Genomic DNA, 17,842 nt, shown 5'->3' with positions numbered 1-17,842 from the left:
GCGAAGATTGTGTCGTCATCCTCGTGTTCTCAGATGACAACAGATCTAATTCTGGTTTCTGAATGTGGAACTTTGCAAAAATGTACCTTAAAAAAACTTAACATGCTTCTTGTGCTTTTAGCATTCTGTGCTTTATTAAAACTTAACTTTCATGGTGAATTCTTTCTGTATGTCTAGACCTCATTTGCTTTCAATTAATCAATAAAAAACCCTCACTCTTACTTTACTGTTAATGTATCCACTTATTTCATTGGCTGTGTTATCAGTAAAATAAGAAATGTGACAAGTTGTGCATTCATGATTTTATTCACTACAATGGCACCACAACATAATCCTGAAATGTTAAGCTAATAGCATGTTCAACAGCTTTACAAATATTTATTTTTTTGGTTTGAAAAAAATGAGTCACTTGTGTAAAAATTCTTCATTACATTCAGGAGGAGTTGCTATGCAGCTGTTAATCACTTCTGCTGGCATCCTATGGCACTGAAGTAACAACACCACCACAAAGTCTCTGATAACATCAGAGTTCAATTACAAAACAACACCATAATTTATTTGAAGACACTTAAGGAGAAACATTTCATGGGTCAGCCCATCAGGTCCGTGTTAGTTTGTCCGCGGGCATAAATCCTGCATCTCCAAGAGTCCTGAGGGCCACCCTACCGCTGGGGCGGATGGTAAGCCATGTGATGCTGCCATTATTCAAACCCATGCGTAACCAGCCCTCTGGAGGAAACTGAAGAGCCCTGAGGAATAAAGAATATGATAAGTGTTACCAATATCTACTTTTTTCTTTTCTTTTTAAAAAATTGGATCGTGCAATTCCTTAACTAATATCTTGATTTTTTTAAACTACTTTTTGTCAGTTATTCAGAGGATAAACTGAAGCTCAGTCAAACAGATCTAAGGGAATAGGAAAAGTGTTCTTCAGTCAGTGACTTTAGGACTGGGACAGAACATCAAAACATCAATACATCAATATACCACAAGGCCTCCTCTTGTAACGCATCAATACACTGGCGCCAAATCTCTTCCTGCTAACAGATTCCCCCACCTTAACAGAGGTCCACAGTTGTTGCAGTGGAGCTTATCAGATAAGTGAGGGTTAACTAAGCAAATGTTAACCAATTTCCAGTGAAGAAGAAAAGCTCGGGGGTAAAACGTCTTGCAGTGTATTGTGTAATCTCAGTATCATGTCAGCATGGGCAATATCTTATGCAGTGGTGGGGAATAATTATTGGATCCCTTGCTAAATTTGAAAGTCTGCCGCCCCCCCCCCCCCCCCCCCCAAAAAAGTCTATAACTTTTATGATAATTTACTCTTTTATAGAGAAAAATGTATACAAAGAATAAAGAAAAAGGAGGGATTTTGTTCCACTCCTCTTTACAGAAACTTTGTAAATGCTTTACGTTTCTTGGCTGCTGCTTGGCAACTCAAAGCTTCAGCTCAGATTTTCTACAGTGCTGAGATCGGGAGACTGGCTAGGCCACTCCCTAATCTTTATAGCCCCTTTTCCATTATACCTACTCGGATCGACTCGCCACAGTTTTCAGGGTTTTCCAGGTGATCCGAGCAGGTACTAAAATGTAACGTCAGACGACATGCCACTGATTGACTGGTCGGTAGCAGGCGCTTCCTTGTTGCTATGCCGGTATGTTTTGGAGCATCGTTACGCTGGAAGACTGATTCACAACCCATCTTCAATATTCTGACTGAGGGAAGAACACTATCATCCAAAATTTTATAGTACAAGGCCCTGACTATTTGCCCCACGATGCAGTGAAATCTTCCTGTACCCTTAGCAGAAAACCAGCACTAAAGCATGTTTCCTTATAAATTCATTTGCATGTCATTAAATGAAATAACTTTTTTAATGAGAGCACAATGACACAAGTGAAGCACAAATTAGAAATCCTATGTGAAATGGCTTGAATACATCGATTAGCGAAGCAAAGAGCAACAAGTCTGGCCTCAGCTGAGCAGCGACAGCACAAACCTGCAGACAAAATAACGGATGACATTGGCATGACACACGATGATCTCGTAGCTGTCCTCCTTCTGTTTGGGGTCAGCCCGGTGGATGTAGCGGCGGAAGGCTGCCTCAATGCGAGCTCCATCTTCGTGGTACTGCTGGAGGACAGTAGAAAGGTTGAAAGCCACCTTTGTCACATAAAAGGGTTCTGTATGAACCCCAAAGCAGAGTCAATGCATGTGTGCATTGTAGGAATACATGAAGAGTTTTATTCCAAAAAGAAGCCCACTATGTGGCAGATGTAACAAACGCTAGATCAGGGGTCTCGAACTCCAGTCCTCGAGGGCCGCTGTCCTGAAGCTTTTCATGTGTCCCTGTTGCAACACCCCTGATTACAATCTGTAGGTCATTAGCAAGACTCTATAGACCTTAACTGCATGCTGTGGTGGTGATTCAGCCATTGGATTCATGTTACAGCAGCTCATGAGTGAATGAACACGGTGCAATAAAAGTACTTTTAGAAGTATATTTTTCCCAAACACTTACATTAACTTAAATTTACTTGAGTAGGGTTAGGGGTTGCCACTTCAGCATGCAGTCAAGTTCTATACTCTTGCTAACTTTACTCAGGCGTGTTGCAACAGGAACACATGGAAAAGCTTCAGGACAGCAGCCCTCGAGGACTGGAGTTCGAGACCCCTGCGCTAGATCAATACATGAAACTGCTGCAGCAGCACTCCGGTCTCTAAAGAAATGCAATAGCTTATCTTTACTTTTACATTAAAAATCCATCTTTATAGGATTGTTCCTTTGTCAACAGTTACCAGCTTGTTTAAAGCATGTGAATATATACATAATGACACAAAACCAGACTGAACAGCTTCAAGACTCCTCATTTCCAATATTTTGGAAATTAACTCTTTTCATGATTCATTCCTATGCCAGTGCACTGATGTATTGGTTGACTTTCGCACCCGCAAGCCTCAACAAGCACTTGACAGGACAACTGCACAGACACGTGGGCAACAAAGTTACCTTAGGTATCAGCAAATCCGGGGGGGAAAAAAAAGAAAGAATATCAAACCTACAGCCACTCCAGAGATGGAATGGGCTGTAGGTTCTCTCACCACAGCGTCAGGCTTCCAGTGAGTGACAGGTGGAACCGGTTCAATAGGCGCACCTTCTCGCAGCAAGTCACATCTCACCAAGTCTACTCCTGGACCCACAGGGACACAAGACAACTTCAAGTTTAGAACTTTTAAATGTAACTTTTTAAGAATCTACCAAACTTGAGTTTGTGGTTGGCTGTGTTGCCTTTTCTAGTTACCTGGGAGGTATTTACTGATTATATTTGCTGTCTCCGTGGCCCTGGTCATGCTGGAGTGGATTAACACGTCATACTTCAATCCAAGTGCAGCCAACCTTTGGCCAGTCAGCTCGGCCTGTTCACGGCCTGCGGATGGAGAGACACTGATCATTCCAACAATGCTCTGTCAGAAACAAGGAAAATCTGGGGGTTGCGGGGTATGAGCAAAACAAACAGCCCCAGCACTCACCAAGGCTACCTCCCAGCATTACTTTGCATGCAGGCTGCCTATTACGTTTCCTGTGGATAAAAACAAGAACGACTAACCTAAAGGAGTGAGGATCTTCTCCTTGTCACTATTCCCGCTCAAGTTGTACTGGGAGTGTCTGATGAGGAGGATGTTGCGTGTAGCTTTCGGTTTGCTGTTGTTCTGCTCCGAGGTGGGGTCTTCGGTCGCATTCTCCTTCTTCTTCCCGTTGGTCAGAGCAGATGGATCTCTCCTGGTCAAAGTTCAAGCGTAGTGATTTTGAGATTAGAAGTGGCTTACTGTTTCACGTGGTTAAGGTGAGAGCTGGAAAAGTGGGTTAACGTAACTGACTTTAAATCTGCTTGGGAATAACACCCACGCCTGACCGACTTTTAAAGAGTTAAAAAACAACAACACTTTTTTGGCCATCGGCAATGCAAGAGGACTTTAACGGTGTCATAAGTCATTATGCTCATGTCTTTCATTCGGGAAACACCTCGACTGCCAAGTTATGGTGATGCCTGCTTCAGTCCGTTACATAGCAGCTTGGTCCCGTTTGGTATGACGTTCAATATAAAGGTAGAAAAGTGGATGAAATATAACGGTGGCAGCCACGTCAGAACAAACAGCGGGTCACGGCACAACACATGTACGTTAACTTACTTGTCCCAGTTGAAGTCCCAGGCGTGTCCGGTCGGGGTTGGCGTGTGGCTGGCAGGGGTAAACGCCGGCTGGGCAGCTTGAAGGACGGCGAATCTCGACCACCGACTGACCCTCTCTCCGCCCTGCTCTCCAAAAAACCCGCTGGAGTCGGCGGCTGCGGCAGCGAAAACCAAGACTGCGGAGCCTCCAGCGAAGCCGCAAATAAGTTTCAAAGTTTTCCTGAATGACATCCCGCGAGCCGCAGAACAAGGAAACTAATGCTAGCTAATTAGCTGTGCTTAACAGTCGCGCAAAGTGCACCCCGCCTCTGCTGTTGTTAAACGGGTCTTTGACTTCTAATTCCAACTTTACAGCAAGGAACAGAAAAAATATCCAATATGTTCTCTAAGCGCAACTACCTGCTGAGCTCCGGCTGTTGGACGGATACTAAAAATACAGTCGATACAAGCGAAAGCAGACTAATCAGTTTCCTCTAAACTTTACGGTGTCCCACATGAGCCAAAACAGTCAGCCTTCGCTCTCCCGCTTGAAATATGGGATTTTGTCGCGTGAGGGCGCACAGCTCCCTAACTTCGCAGTAAGGTCCACAGCTTGGGCATTTTGTGCTCCGTTGAATGAAGAGGCTCTGTGAACTCCATTCATTCTGCACCATTTCACTATAAAATCATCGTAGGAGCCGCACATAATTTCCTCCCTTACAAGAGCTCGCTCCTGCCTATCGTCAGTGCTGAGGGAAAAATAATAAGGATGCTGAATTTAAGAGTGGAAGCTGAGTCGTTGGACAAATCAGTTCTGACTGCTGGGTGTTGTGTGCGTGCTCGGAGCTAAGCGGAGCAGTATTTAAACATTTAAGAAATAGGCGTGTTACACATGACTGTTGCACATACGGGTGAGAGCCACCTGCACCGTGCAGCTAAGCAGCGTCCTCTCCCTAAACTTTAACACACGGGTTTGCATTAAATTAATGAAAGATACAGCAGATTGTTGAGGTGAAGCGTGAGCGTTTTCGAGGAAAGCGGATTTTACTGCGTATCAGCAAAATCTCGTGGGTGAAAAAAAAATGATGAGAAAGAATTTGCGCAAATATGTTTCCTTGCAATTGGTTCTGATTAAGACGCTTGCCGGGTTTGCACCGAGGCTCCACCTTTTCGAGCGGTTCAGTGACCTCAGCAGTGGGCTGGATTGTAAGGGTGGGATTTCCAGGCTTTCACAGGCTCTGTGTATTACTGCCTCTGTCTCAGGATCTATGCAGCTTCAGCGATAGCGAGCACGGACTGCGTGTACCTTTCACGGCCATAGAGAGGCACATTCACACACCACACTGGAGCTCCCTTTTCTTCTTCTTCTCTACATGCGACTCCAATCGGAATAAATAATTAAGGAATGTGGAAATTACAGAATGCCCAACAGCGTTGGAAAGAGATTTAAACCCACCAAATACATCCCAGTGTCCACTGCTGCCACACTCCTGGTGGGATCGACCACTTTATTTTTCGTTTTCACGTAAGTTTGCACATTGCTTCCTCTTGATCTCATTCGTGTGTGCAGGGATTTTTTTTCTTTCCTTCTTTCTCTTTTTTTCCTTTTACAAACTGTGCGCTTCCCTCAGATTGACACGGACACAGGGTGGATAGGGGCTGGAAGTTTGCACGGGTGGATAGAGTCACATAGGTGGGATAAGTGGGTTTTATAAAGACAATCCCCTACTGCTGAGATGCAATGAAAAAAGCAGCTCTCTGTGCAACCTCGGACACGCCATTCAGCTGCAAAGCCAGCAAGGCAAACTTCCAATGAGCCTTGCAAGTTTAACAGGGCTAATGATCGTGGAGGAGACCGCGGTTTAGGCCGCAAACACTTCCCTTTAAAGAAAAGCCAGAGGCAGTTATTGACACATTTTTTTTTTTTAATGGTTGCAGTGGATCAGCGGTAAAAACAGTGATAAGAGGTACAGAAAAGAAAGTGTAGTCATGCAGCAGTGGGGCTCGTTACATCTACCGTTAATGCGTCCTGCATCCACACTCACACAGGTTTTCCTTTAGGAGAAACTGGAGGTATGGGCTAAAAAAGAAGGCACAGTAAAATCAGTTTTCCAGAATTTTTCCATGGTTTCATGGAAGCTGACAGTGGTTCATCTGCTACATTATCACCTTGTCTGTCAATGATCACCCCACCCTGGAAAAGGAATGTCCCATACTCCCTACATCTGGAAGTCAAAACTGATGCTGTAAGAAGCTCCGATAAGAGCAGGGAGAGTGGTGTGTCTCTGAATCACCATCCCTCCCTCATTCATTCCCCCTCAAGTGGTAAGCCTCAGGCGAATGTATTATCAATGGAATCAGCATCACGCTCCATCTCACATCTGCAAAATACCCCGAGGGCGTGGGTTTGAAATTCATTTTGGGGACCTCTGACCTATAGAGGGATAGCTTGCCCAGCTTCCATCTTGGATGGTCTGCTAAAGAGTAAAAAACTGCTGAATGGGATTCCTCACCCTTCAGCAGAGGGAGGTTTTGCTGTATGCCACAGCTGCCAATAGGAGACACGCTGGCTGTAGAGATGATTCATTCAGCAGCATTAGAACTGATTTCAGTTTAGACATACAAATGTAGCCTTTTCACATTAAAACTGCACAGGATGCTTTTTCTTTTTTCTTTTTCGGTCTTCGCAGTGTGAATTGCTTGTGTCCACCTGGACAGTACATGCTTTATCTGCACCCTGAGTGGTTTTTGCTCTCTCTCTCTCTCTCTCTCTCTCTCTCTCTTGCTGTCAGGTCATTGGCTGAGACTAAAGGAAACATATGGTGCTTGTGGGCTGTGTCATTAAAAATCCCAACTCTGCCTGGTGTACTGTCTGGGGCTTTGCATAAACAAATGGTCTGATTTACAAGTCCTGAAACAGAGTCAGTGTTTTGTGATTTCATATGAGAAATCAGAATGTCCCCCTCCAACAGATCTTTTAAGAGCATTATTAGTCCGTCTTTTGCTGGTGTTCATGTCACTCTATACTTTAAGGTTTACCCCTAGCAGATGGTTAAAGGGTGAGGATTAGGCTTTACTTTGTTACCTTCATTTGCCAGGAAAAGGCCCTAAGAATTGACTCGTGTATAATGGAACCCCCCTGGGGAGCGGTACACGTCCAAACTAGGCCATGCCTCCTCATTCTCAGACACACACAGAGTCCATTATTTCATTATTTTGAATTCAGTCTAGCCTTGCGAAAAGACACGCTTCTAGTTTTTATCTAATGCATATTTACGGACTCCAAAGTGCAAACATCCATAAACTACAGCAGTCTGGAGTTAAAACTTAAGAACTACATCAGTCCCTGATGCACACATGTAGATGCAGCTAGCCAGGGACACAAATCTTTTTTTATTCCCGGGCCTCAGTGAGCTAAAGGTCTTACTGCTGCCAGCAAACCGCTTGGTGTCATATGGAGTGTCCGTGGTGTGTTACTGTGTTTGGCTTACTGACGCCTGACAGTTTGTGTTTCCCACTGAGACTGAATTAGAACATGTTAGTACAGAATTATTTATACAGCCTCACACCATGACCACGACTCATCACAAAAAATACTGGCAATAAATTAGGATTTTTAGTCACGGTTTAGCCATCGCATCATCGTCATCATCGCAGCCTAATCTGTGGTGCTTAGTCCTGTTACTGTGTCTAAACGTGTCCCAGCTTTGTATGGCTGTACCTTTTCAGTATTTTTTCAGTCTAATCACTGACCTTGACCATATGCCATATGGATGTCCTGGAAATAAGACTGTTAGTTTCCAAGTCTAATAGTTAACATGTTAGAGCAGGCGTGGAGATGTGTTGAAAAACAGGCGTTGATCGTCTGGACGAGGCTTACGCTCTGCAGTGCTTGCCGTGTGGAGGTGATTTATGAGAGAGGTGGTCAGTAGTGATGGTTGGAGGCTGAACATCACCGGGATTGAGACCAGAGCTGCACACTAATCTTCAAATTCCACACATTTCCTCTTTTTCGCCGTTGTTTCAGTGAATCCAACTTCATTCTCTACCTGCTGAATGCTTGTGTTTCATTAAGAGGTGCTTGTGAAGATTTTTAAGGGTATTTTTGACATGGTGGCGAAGAGAGTGCAGATTAGTCTATAGAGGGTCTAGAAAGGGCTAGAAGGAGGAAAGGAAAAGCACACTACTGCAGCACGTTCATGGATAGAGCCTGGTCTGTGTGGCTTATCTTTGTGGAAGTCACAAATCCACAACAGTAGCAGGACAGATTTAAAGTTCTTCAGTTTTTCTACAATCCAAGGGTTGGTGGGGCTGCTCCGACTTCCCCAGAGAGAAATCCAAGTTGAGGGGGCATTCCAACAAAAATTCCAACTGGGAACTCAAAGATCCTGACTTCTTAATTAATGTGGAACACATCATTAAGCCAGCCTCAAAGTTGAGATTAGTCTAACTAAGGACACGCCCACTCTACAGTGCTAATGGTTAGCTTGCATGTCATGATTCGAGTTTCTGAATTTACCTGACATATCATGGTCTCTTGCAGCTACAATGTAGTTAGTCTGTTCCTTCAATTTAAAAAATGTAAACTGGCACAGACATTATTTAAGGAGAAGATGTGGCACTCAAACAATCTTGAAGGATCTAGGAGAGAATTCAGAAATACTAAAGACCCACCATCCCAAAGATCCAATCAGCATTAATCACCCGTCATCTCGTGATATTATGAAACTGTGACCGTGCATTGTAAAACTAAAACTTGCGGGAAAAGTCTTGCACGCCTTATATTTGCCACAAATTTGTTTGCCTTTTAAAGCCATTTCTAAAAGCTATTTTCGCCTGCTTCCTCACCACAAGGGGGCGCCACAGTGGGTAGCTTTGCTTGATTGACGTGGCAGAGTTTTAACTTGAGGCCCTTTCTGACATGAACCCACTTCACTATGGAGTCGTGCACGTTTAATGTCCCAGTGATCACTGAAGTGAAAATGACTGGTGTCCTCCCATTGATAGGCTGCGTGCTTCAACCCAACTAACTGGATCCAATCCAAGATCGCTGCTGAGTTTCAGGAAACTTTGGTTCTGTTTCATCAGGTGTTTCAGCTTTTCTGTGTAACACTGAATCACTGAAAGCACAACTGAATGTTTCCATCATGAATGTTTCCTCCACCTCATCCTGGGTGTGTTTTCTGTCTGCTCAGTTGCTGCTGTCTGTTTTTTCGAGGGGATCAGTAAAATAACTTGTAATCATTAATGTTTCACCGCTTTGTATTCGTGTTTGTTGGAGCTCATTTGCCTTCCTTGCGTGTGACCTTACTGGCTTCGAGGCGAAGTGGGTTTGACTGTAGTTAAATCAACTCTTGGTCTTGTCTTGTTTATGCTCGGTTGCCAGACTATCTTGGCCTGCTTTAAATATTGCTCATATGACACTGGGACTGATTTGGGTTTAGTTTGTTTATTTAAATAGACGATCGAGGACACTTGGTCAAGTTCGAGCTGTCTCAAGGGCAGAGCATGTCTCAGAAGAAGGAAACTACCCGCTGACCTAATGGCTCTTTCCATGTCTGCGCTTATGAACAAGCATCTATCAAATCTTAAAAACTAGAGAAGCTAAGCCTCCCTGATGTGTACTTCACAACATGGTTGCACATTTGAGCCCAGTGAGCTTTTGCAAAAATGTTCCCTGATTCCCACAGGAGTAGCAGATTTCAACTTGTAAGTCAAGTTCATCAGGATCCATCTTCAGCTACTTTCTACTGAAAAAAACTTTCTTGATTTCTCCTGCCTGCAGCTTAGCCTGGTGCTCCGACCTCACAGGGAAGGGCTCACCTTCTTTACAAGTCCTACCCTAACCCCTGGGTCCTGCCTGTATTCGGTGAACTATTCTGTCCTCGCACGCTATCTCTGCTTTAGGTTTCAGTCCCTCAGCCCAGCTGGATAAGACGCAATTTTGTCCTCGTGTTACACAGAGGATGAAACTTTGATAATCTTAACAACGCTAAAAGCAGCTGCAAGACGTGCAGACTCCCCGGGGCTTAAACATCCCCTCGGCCTATTCATAAAGTCCATGCGGTGCAGTCTCGTGGTTTGTAGAGAGCTGCTGTAAAAGCAGTAGCAGATCAGTTCAGTGTGGCTTTGTCTGATTAGATAACACTGTAATTTCCTCTGTAGGTCCTCATCTATCAGCACCTTGGAGTGAGGGCTTGGAGATTGACAGGTGCAGTGCAGGGCTGTGTCACATCCGCTCTCAGAAGGTAGTTAGGGTGACAGAAGGGGCCACATTTCACTTAAATTAATTTTTAAAGAGTAAAATAAAACTCACCTGAGACGTCTCTCCTCACATTACACTCTGATAGCTTGTAACAGTATGTCTTTAGTCCGTGTGGTAGCTTGTGATTAACTATCATTCTTATTGTGGTCTATGGTTTACCACATGGCATTTTTCCCAGCCGGGAATATTATTACAGATTGACCAGTTTCCTACTTCTGCAGCTCCCCACAGCCTCAAAGCGGCTGCAGCCGCTACTCCACATGGAAGTCAAAAGATAGTCCCTTTTTTCCTGAAACACCAGACTTAAGTCAGAGTGAAGGACTGTGTTGACTGGGAAGTATTTACACTTGCAAACAGCCGTGGCCCTGTGTGATGTCCCCACACCCTAAATGTCTTCATTTGATGGAAAAAAAAGAGAGAAAAGAATCAAAACTCCTTTGAAAGGCTGCGTCTTTGATGCCGTCATGGAGCTTCAGCCTGAGATCATTTCTATTTAAGTCCAACAGCTTTGTTATTTATTTATTTTCATCTGTATGTGGCAGAAACTAAACTGCAGTGGCTCATATTAGCTCATTACAGCCACACTGGTTTTGGTGAATGTGCTCTTTGTTTCAAGGGAGAATGTAAACGGTGTGCAACAGCACTTGTTGTAAAAAAATAAAAAAAATTAAGTGTTATTTAGGTCGGCGAGACTGTGCTGGTGTCCACAGAGTATCAATTACTTTCTTGTAAGTGGCATGAGCAAGACCCACCTAACTAAGATGGCGGCGCACACAGTTGCAGCAGCTCGATGTACCACTGGTCAGTGTGGTGTTTGGTTATCTTTGTACGTTTTGTGTTTTGTTTTGTGCGCGATCAGTCAAGCGAATAACATCTTCAGCAGACATGATCTTCTTAAGATCGGAGTGAGTTACCGTGTGAGCGTGACCATGGAATTTATCCACTCACACAAAATACCAGAGGAAGTAGCGAGGAGACCGGGCGCTCCTTGGATTACTATTCCGGCGGGAGGGAGACGCAGACGGCGACGAGAGAGAAGGAGGAAGCGAGGCTGCCGGGCTGGCGTGCTAACCAGGCTAAGGAGGAAGCCTTTCAAACCACCGCTCCCGAGTTTATATCTCTCGAATGTCAGATCCTTGGCGAACAAGATGGACGAACTAAGGTTACAAATAACAACGGACAATCACATCAAAAACTCATGTATTCTTCTAATCACTGAGTCCTGGCTGCATCAGTCCATCCCGGACTCTGCTATTGAGCTAGCAGGCTACACCGCACAGCGCCAGGATAGAACAAACAATTCCGGTAAGAGAAAAGGAGGGGGAATCTGCATATACGTGAATAACAGCTGGTGTACAAACACAGTGATCATAGACCGTCACTGTTCTCCGGACATAGAATATCTGACTGTCAAATGCAGGCCCATCTATCTTCCACGGGAGTTCACTGTTGTGGTAATAACAACTGTTTACATACCGCCAGATGCAAATACTAACGTGGCACTAGCGCTTTTGCACACGAACATCAACAATAAACTCAATAAATATCCTGACGCAGTGCACATTATAGCGGGTGATTTTAATCAGGTGGATTTAAAAACAGCTATCCCTAATTTCCACCAGCATGTGAAGTGTGCCACGAGAGGGGCTAACACCTTAGATAAAGTCTATTCCAACATCAAGAAGGGCTACAGGGCAAGACCCTTACCACATCTGGGCCAATCTGACCATTTATCCCTGCTCCTAATTCCTGCATATGCCCCAATCAGGAAAACTGCGTCGACCATCACTAAAACTATAACAACATGGCCAGAGGGCGCTTCTCAACAGCTACAGGACTGCTTTGACAGAACCAACTGGAATATCTTCCAACATCAAGACCTGGAAATGTTCACAAACAGTGTCCTCTGTTACATCAAACACTGTATAGACACTGTCACAGTAGACAAGCAGATCCGGGTTTACACCAACCAAAAGCCATGGATGACCCGGGAAGTCCAGCAGCTGTTAAAAGAGAGGAACAGCGCCTTCAGGTCCGGAAGCAGGGAGAGCTACAGCAGGGCTAGAGCCAACCTGAAAAAAGGCATAAAGAAGGCCAAGGCGGACTATAGGAAGAAGATCGAGAACCACCTGGAGAGTAAGAACAGCCGGCTGGTGTGGCAGGGTGTCCAGCAGCTGACAAACTACAAGTCCAAATCAGGTATGGCTGAAGGTGACCCAGCATTGGCGGAGGAGCTGAACATCTTCTTCACACGCTTTGAGGTCACTGCACCCTATGCCTCAGAGGAACAGCTACACCATACAGCCCACAGCAGCAGTACCATCATCACTCTGGAGGAGCATGAAGTGAGGCGCACCCTGCGGGCTGTTAACCCGAGGAAGGCAGCCGGCCCAGATGGCGTACCAGGACGTGTGCTGAGAGACTGCGCAGACCAGCTTGCCTATATTTTCACCAGGATTTTTAACCAATCCCTTGAACAGTCAAACGTCCCACCCTGCCTCAAGACCTCCACCATAATACCCTTGCCCAAGAAATCTCATATCTCTAGCCTAAATGACTATAGACCAGTGGCACTAACCCCGGTGGTGATGAAGTGCTTTGAGAAACTTGTGCGTTACCACATTACAGCAGCCCTACCCAGCAGCCTTGACCCACACCAGTTTGCCTACAGAGCAAACCGATCGACAGAGGACGCCATAGCAACAGCACTCAATGTAGCATTAACACATCTGGAGAGGCAAGGAAGCTATGTGTGTATGCTCTTTGTGGATTATAGCTCGGCATTTAACACCATTCTTCCATACAAACTGGACGCCAAGCTAAAAGACCTAGGGCTTCCTCACAGCACCTGTAAGTGGATCAATAGCTTCCTCACCGACCGCAGACAGAGAGTGAGAGTGGGACGTTACACATCTCCAGCCCTAAATCTAAGCACTGGGTCGCCACAGGGCTGCGTGCTTAGTCCACTGCTCTACTCGCTTTATACACACGACTGCACCCCCGCCCACCAGAGCAACGCCATTGTAAAGTTCGCAGATGACACTACTGTGGTGGGGCTCATATCTGGGGGAGATGAGTCTGCCTACAGAGATGAGGTGGAGCGGCTGTCTTCATGGTGCAAGGATAACAACCTTCTCCTAAACACGAAAAAGACCAAAGAACTCATAATTGACTACAGAAGACACAAGACAGAAATCCAACCACTAATCATCAGCGACGACTGTGTGGAGAGGGTGGCAGACTTCCGCTTCTTGGGAGTCAGCATAGAGGGAAACCTATCCTGGAGTGTGAATACCTCTGAGCTACTGAAAAAGACACAACAGAGACTGTACTTTCTGAGAGTGCTTAGGAAGAACAACATCACACAGAGACTGCTGGTGTCTTTCTACAGAGCCTCCATCGAAAGCATACTAACGTACTGCATAGGCATATGGTATGCTAGCTGCACAGTGGCTCAGAGGAAAGCACTCCAGGGAGTAATCAACGCTGCCCAAAGGACAATCGGCTGCCCTCTCCTCAAACTGAAAGACCTACACAGTTCCCGCTGCCTCAAAAGAGCCCATAACATCATAAAGGACACCTCACACCCTGGACACTCCATGTTCGAACTGCTGCCTTCAGGTAAACGGTATAGAACAACATACACAAGGACTAACAGACTCAAACACAGTTTCTACCCAATTGCAATATCATGTCTCAATGCTACTAAAAGTAGATGACTCTCATTGCCCCTGTTGTCATTTGTGCCCTTGATGTTGGAATGCTTTCAGACATGTTTTGTTGGATGCGCTAACAAATTGATTGAGTGATTGATTGTTTGAGTGATATATCAACTAGGTCGTATGTTGAGTGTCTGTATGGGGCCTTAGGCCTGGATTGCTTGGGTGTATCTACGGTATGAGAATACTGTATTTTATATGTATTTCTATCTTTTATATCCTATCATTATAGTTTTTAAGTATTTAATTATAGTTTTTAAGTATTTATCTTTTGTGATGTTGCACTGACCAGAGACATCTTTCAATTTCATTGTACCTGTGACAATGACAATAAAGAATATTCATTCGTCATTAGCATTTGTAATTTGCCCCACATAATTTTATTTTTAATGGTTCATGGTTATTGTGCCTACAAAAGTCAGTAGGAATGTAAGTGAGATCGAGCTTGGCGCGGTTGTTGCACCTGTCACGACTTTGATCTATTGCATAGGTTTTGTGCATCGTGTTGAGCGTAAATGCGAGCAGAGCTTGGATGGACCGCCGGTGCTTCTCTGCTCGACGCTCAGTTGTCACTCCATCACCTGAATCTGGACGCCATCTCTAAAATATTTTCAGCTGCTGACAATAACAGGACCATCAATGTGACTTTCAGATGTACATCTTGATCTGATAACGGTCAAAATGAGCAGGAATCTTAAGACCAGCTCAGCTGTGTTTGTCTCGAGCACAAAACTGCACAATTTTCACAGTGCAGGCTCTAAGCAAGGTTGAGAACCACACTTGATTTTCTATTTCATGTGACATTCCAGTTTGTTTGACAAAGGAAAACTATTTAAAACACGGTGGGCACTGGTTTTTATTGTCAGTGGAAACTATACTGCAGTTGTTTCAAAATGAAAGTGCACTGAATTCTCCTTTTTATCAAACTGGATTTTTAGTTTTTTCAGTTTGTTTGTATTTTTATCTGAATGTATGTGACCCTGAAGGTGCAGGTGGACAAGAAGAGAGCTGTAGCACTGCCCTGCAAAGTATTCATCTCACACGTTTCTTTTGTCGTGGAATGAATATGCTGATAGTTACTGAGGGAGTTCTGCCTTACAATTAGCAAACAGCTACAACCAAGATACCCCTCCACACAAACATAAACCAGTGCTTTCCTCTGTGGCAGGGAAACATCATATATCTGCCATGTCTGTCAAGCCAAGCTATGTTCAGCTGTGTTGTCCCCTCAAAGTAATGTTAGTTGTTTCTCGTTAGGGACACTGTACCACGAGTCTTTGAGCAACTGACCACTCTGCGCGTCACACAAACGGATCAAGTTAAGCTTTAGAGTGAGGGTGGGCTTTTGTGATTTGGGCCAGCTTTGCAATAAGTTTTGTTGTGTATTTATTTAAGCTTGTTAAACAGCATTAAAGAACTCAAAATACAGTTTAATTCAGCTCTTTAAAAGCTTTGTGTTGACTTTTTTTATTATTAGTTTGGTTTGCCATCAAAGTTTAAGCACCTTAATCTGTAGAGGGAGGTGTTTTTCATAAAATAACATGCTCCTAGATTTCCTAACACATGGTGAGCTCCAATCTTTGTTCTTTAAATCAGGCCAAACTCTGAACTCGTGGGCATTTATTTGATTTTCTCATGTAGTCTTTTATATAAAATGTTTGAATCACACAAATGTAACACGGCATGAAAACGAGTGAGGGAGCGCCTTTAAGTTTTCCAGATCAATATGGTTGGATGGAACTTTTTAGATTCTTCTTGCTTCCCACCGCAGCTCGTGACTTTTTTCTTCCTCCGTGTCTATTTAAAGTGCCTTTGGTTTCTCTGAAGCAGTAACTTTGTGGAGCCAAAAAGAGTAAATTGTGCCTTGTGATGCCGTAGTTGAGCTAAATGGATCCATGTGGACTCGGCGCACAGCAGTGTGTGGGCGAAAAGTGCGGGAAAGTGCACTGAGGTGCTCTCAGAGTTTGCTGTGTGCTTCTGTGCCCTCCCACCAGCTGAACAAGCCCAGGCCTCCTGGAAAGTCTCCTCTCGGGGCACATGTGGGATCAATTTAGACCTCCAGCCTCTCCCTCCTCGGGTTTCTCCACCCTGTTTTCCCCTCCTGTTGTTTTGTCAGGGAGAGAGACCTTGACTCTTAATAACTCACAGCAGAACTTTGCATCTTAACACGCTAGACACAACAGCTTTCTGAGAAAGTGTAGTGAGCTGAGGCACCTGGTGTGTAACGGTTCACGTCTAATACATCTGGGGAGCTCAGCCGATAGGCTCCATTATTATGCCGCTTTGCCACCTATAAAAATCTGTTGAAATAAGTTGCCACAGCCAAAAAGACCAGATATCATTTCTATGCATATCTGTGTAAAGACCACTTCACACATCTACTTAAAGCTAGTGCAGAAGTTTGATGTAATTTCTTATTGCTTATTTGAAACTATTCTAAAATAGGAGACAGGATGTGAATGTGGAAGGTGTTACTTTTATCTTTCATCTACAGATAATTATCTCAACTTTTCACTTTCAAAGCCCCACCATAAGCTTCTTGCGCTACAGTTATGCTGTGTAGTTCACTTTCACTGCTCTTGTCAGGGTTGTTTCCACACACAGCGGGGAGCTGTTAGTAAAACATTTTAATGCCCGCTGCTGTAAACCGCCTGCGTAGCACCGAGCAACCAACTAAGTCGAGCTTTTAGCACCCCTGGATCTGGTAATGAGAGAGAAAAAATGGTCCGGGAGCATGCTGGATGCTGGATTCGCACGTGCAAGGTTGACAGAAAAATAAATCCTAATGTTGTAGCAGCTTGTGAACAAGTATCCCATCATATCAGCTTAAAAGATGACGGTGTGTCGGTGTAGCGTGATTTTTGTGTTACAGCCAGCCAGTTTTACAACAAAAAAAATCAGAGGAAGATTATTATTTTTCCTCCTCGTCCTCCTCGTCCTTGGATGTGCATACATGGAAGACAGAAGCAGGAAGAGCAGCAGCCAGACCACAGCACAGAACTATAGCTGGACATTGATATGACATTGAGGCAGCTAGACTTGAGTTGGGTTGCAAAGTGGTTTGCAGCAGTTCAGTTTAGATCAGCTGAGCAGCACTGGAGCTTGAATTTTCTGCCTTCCTGCCTGAACTAAGGTAATCCCAGATCTAATGCAGGTTTTAACATAAACTTGCACTTGTACTCATTCACTCTTGTCTCTGACGCTGTCAGTCTTGAGCCATGATCACCTGTGCGAAGCTTGTGTACATTCCCTTTGTAGCTCGCCACAGAGGCAGCGTTGTCCTGCCATGTCTGTCACATGCTCTTATTTCACACCACTCTGGGCAGTTCATACACAGGTAGCATTCGATTCATATTTCATGTCCAAAATGCATTTGCAAGCATATAAAAGTGTCCTTGTTCAGAAAGACCTGTAAACAAAAAATTACAAGCCTGGCATAAAAAATGAATGTCATAGTTTTGTTTCTAACTTTTATAGCGTTATCCCGTCAAGACCTGATTTGTACATTCTCATATTTTATGATGTCCTTCTAGCATTTAAACAAACGGGCAAATACAGTCCTTCTTGTTTTTCATGCTATTACATATTACCACAGTTTAAACCTGGAGGATCGTTTTTACAGCTCAGAGACTGTGCAGTCGACTTGTGCTTTTTTTTATAGCTACTGTTAATCAAATCAAATCAAATC

General features: G+C 44.3%; 2 protein-coding genes across 3 annotated transcripts in view; one reads left to right on the top strand and one right to left on the bottom strand.

The window, feature by feature from the left end:
* Window positions 1–328: 328 nt before the first annotated feature.
* Window positions 329–4,657, bottom strand: pgam5 (PGAM family member 5, serine/threonine protein phosphatase, mitochondrial). 2 transcript variants are annotated; one of them, XM_085367789.1, is made up of 6 exons: window positions 4,193–4,657; window positions 3,610–3,782; window positions 3,304–3,429; window positions 3,104–3,192; window positions 2,001–2,134; window positions 329–749 (listed from the first exon to the last, which is right to left on the bottom strand). In XM_085367789.1, the coding sequence occupies exons 1-6, from the start codon at window positions 4,420–4,422 to the stop codon at window positions 599–601; spliced, it is 903 nt and encodes a 300-aa protein (XP_085223915.1). In that variant the 5' UTR covers window positions 4,423–4,657; the 3' UTR covers window positions 329–598. The 2 variants fall into 2 exon arrangements, with proteins under 2 accessions (XP_085223915.1, XP_085223916.1); XM_085367790.1 differs by having other exon boundaries at window positions 2,001–2,131.
* Window positions 4,658–5,424: 767 nt separating this feature from the next.
* Window positions 5,425–17,842, top strand: part of zdhhc8b (zDHHC palmitoyltransferase 8b) — a 66,670-nt gene continuing 54,252 nt past the window's right edge. The window contains exon 1 of the mRNA XM_085367033.1: window positions 5,425–5,695. Coding sequence (XP_085223159.1) covers window positions 5,592–5,695 — 104 coding nt within the window. The 5' untranslated portion in view covers window positions 5,425–5,591. The remainder of the gene's footprint in view (window positions 5,696–17,842) is intronic.

This window comes from Diplotaxodon limnothrissa, linkage group LG12 (genome assembly GCF_057381915.1).
Source record: "Diplotaxodon limnothrissa isolate DT_005_m linkage group LG12, D_limnothrissa_male_GT1.1, whole genome shotgun sequence".
NCBI classification, from domain to species: domain Eukaryota; kingdom Metazoa; phylum Chordata; class Actinopteri; order Cichliformes; family Cichlidae; genus Diplotaxodon; species Diplotaxodon limnothrissa.
The sequence above is the reverse complement of the archived record's forward strand: the minus strand, read 5'-3'. Positions and strand labels throughout refer to the sequence as shown.

Excerpts from the sequence above, each read along its gene's own strand:
- pgam5 (XM_085367789.1), bottom strand. The coding sequence starts at position 4,422 with ATGTCATTCAGGAAAACTTTGAAACTTATTTGCGGCTTCGCTGGAGGC. Across the intron at positions 3,193-3,303 it reads AATCAGTAAATACCTCCCAG|GAGTAGACTTGGTGAGATGT; the intron begins GTAACTAGAAAA and ends CTGTGGGTCCAG. Across the intron at positions 750-2,000 it reads ATCCGTTATTTTGTCTGCAG|GGCTCTTCAGTTTCCTCCAG; the intron begins GTTTGTGCTGTC and ends TTTATTCCTCAG.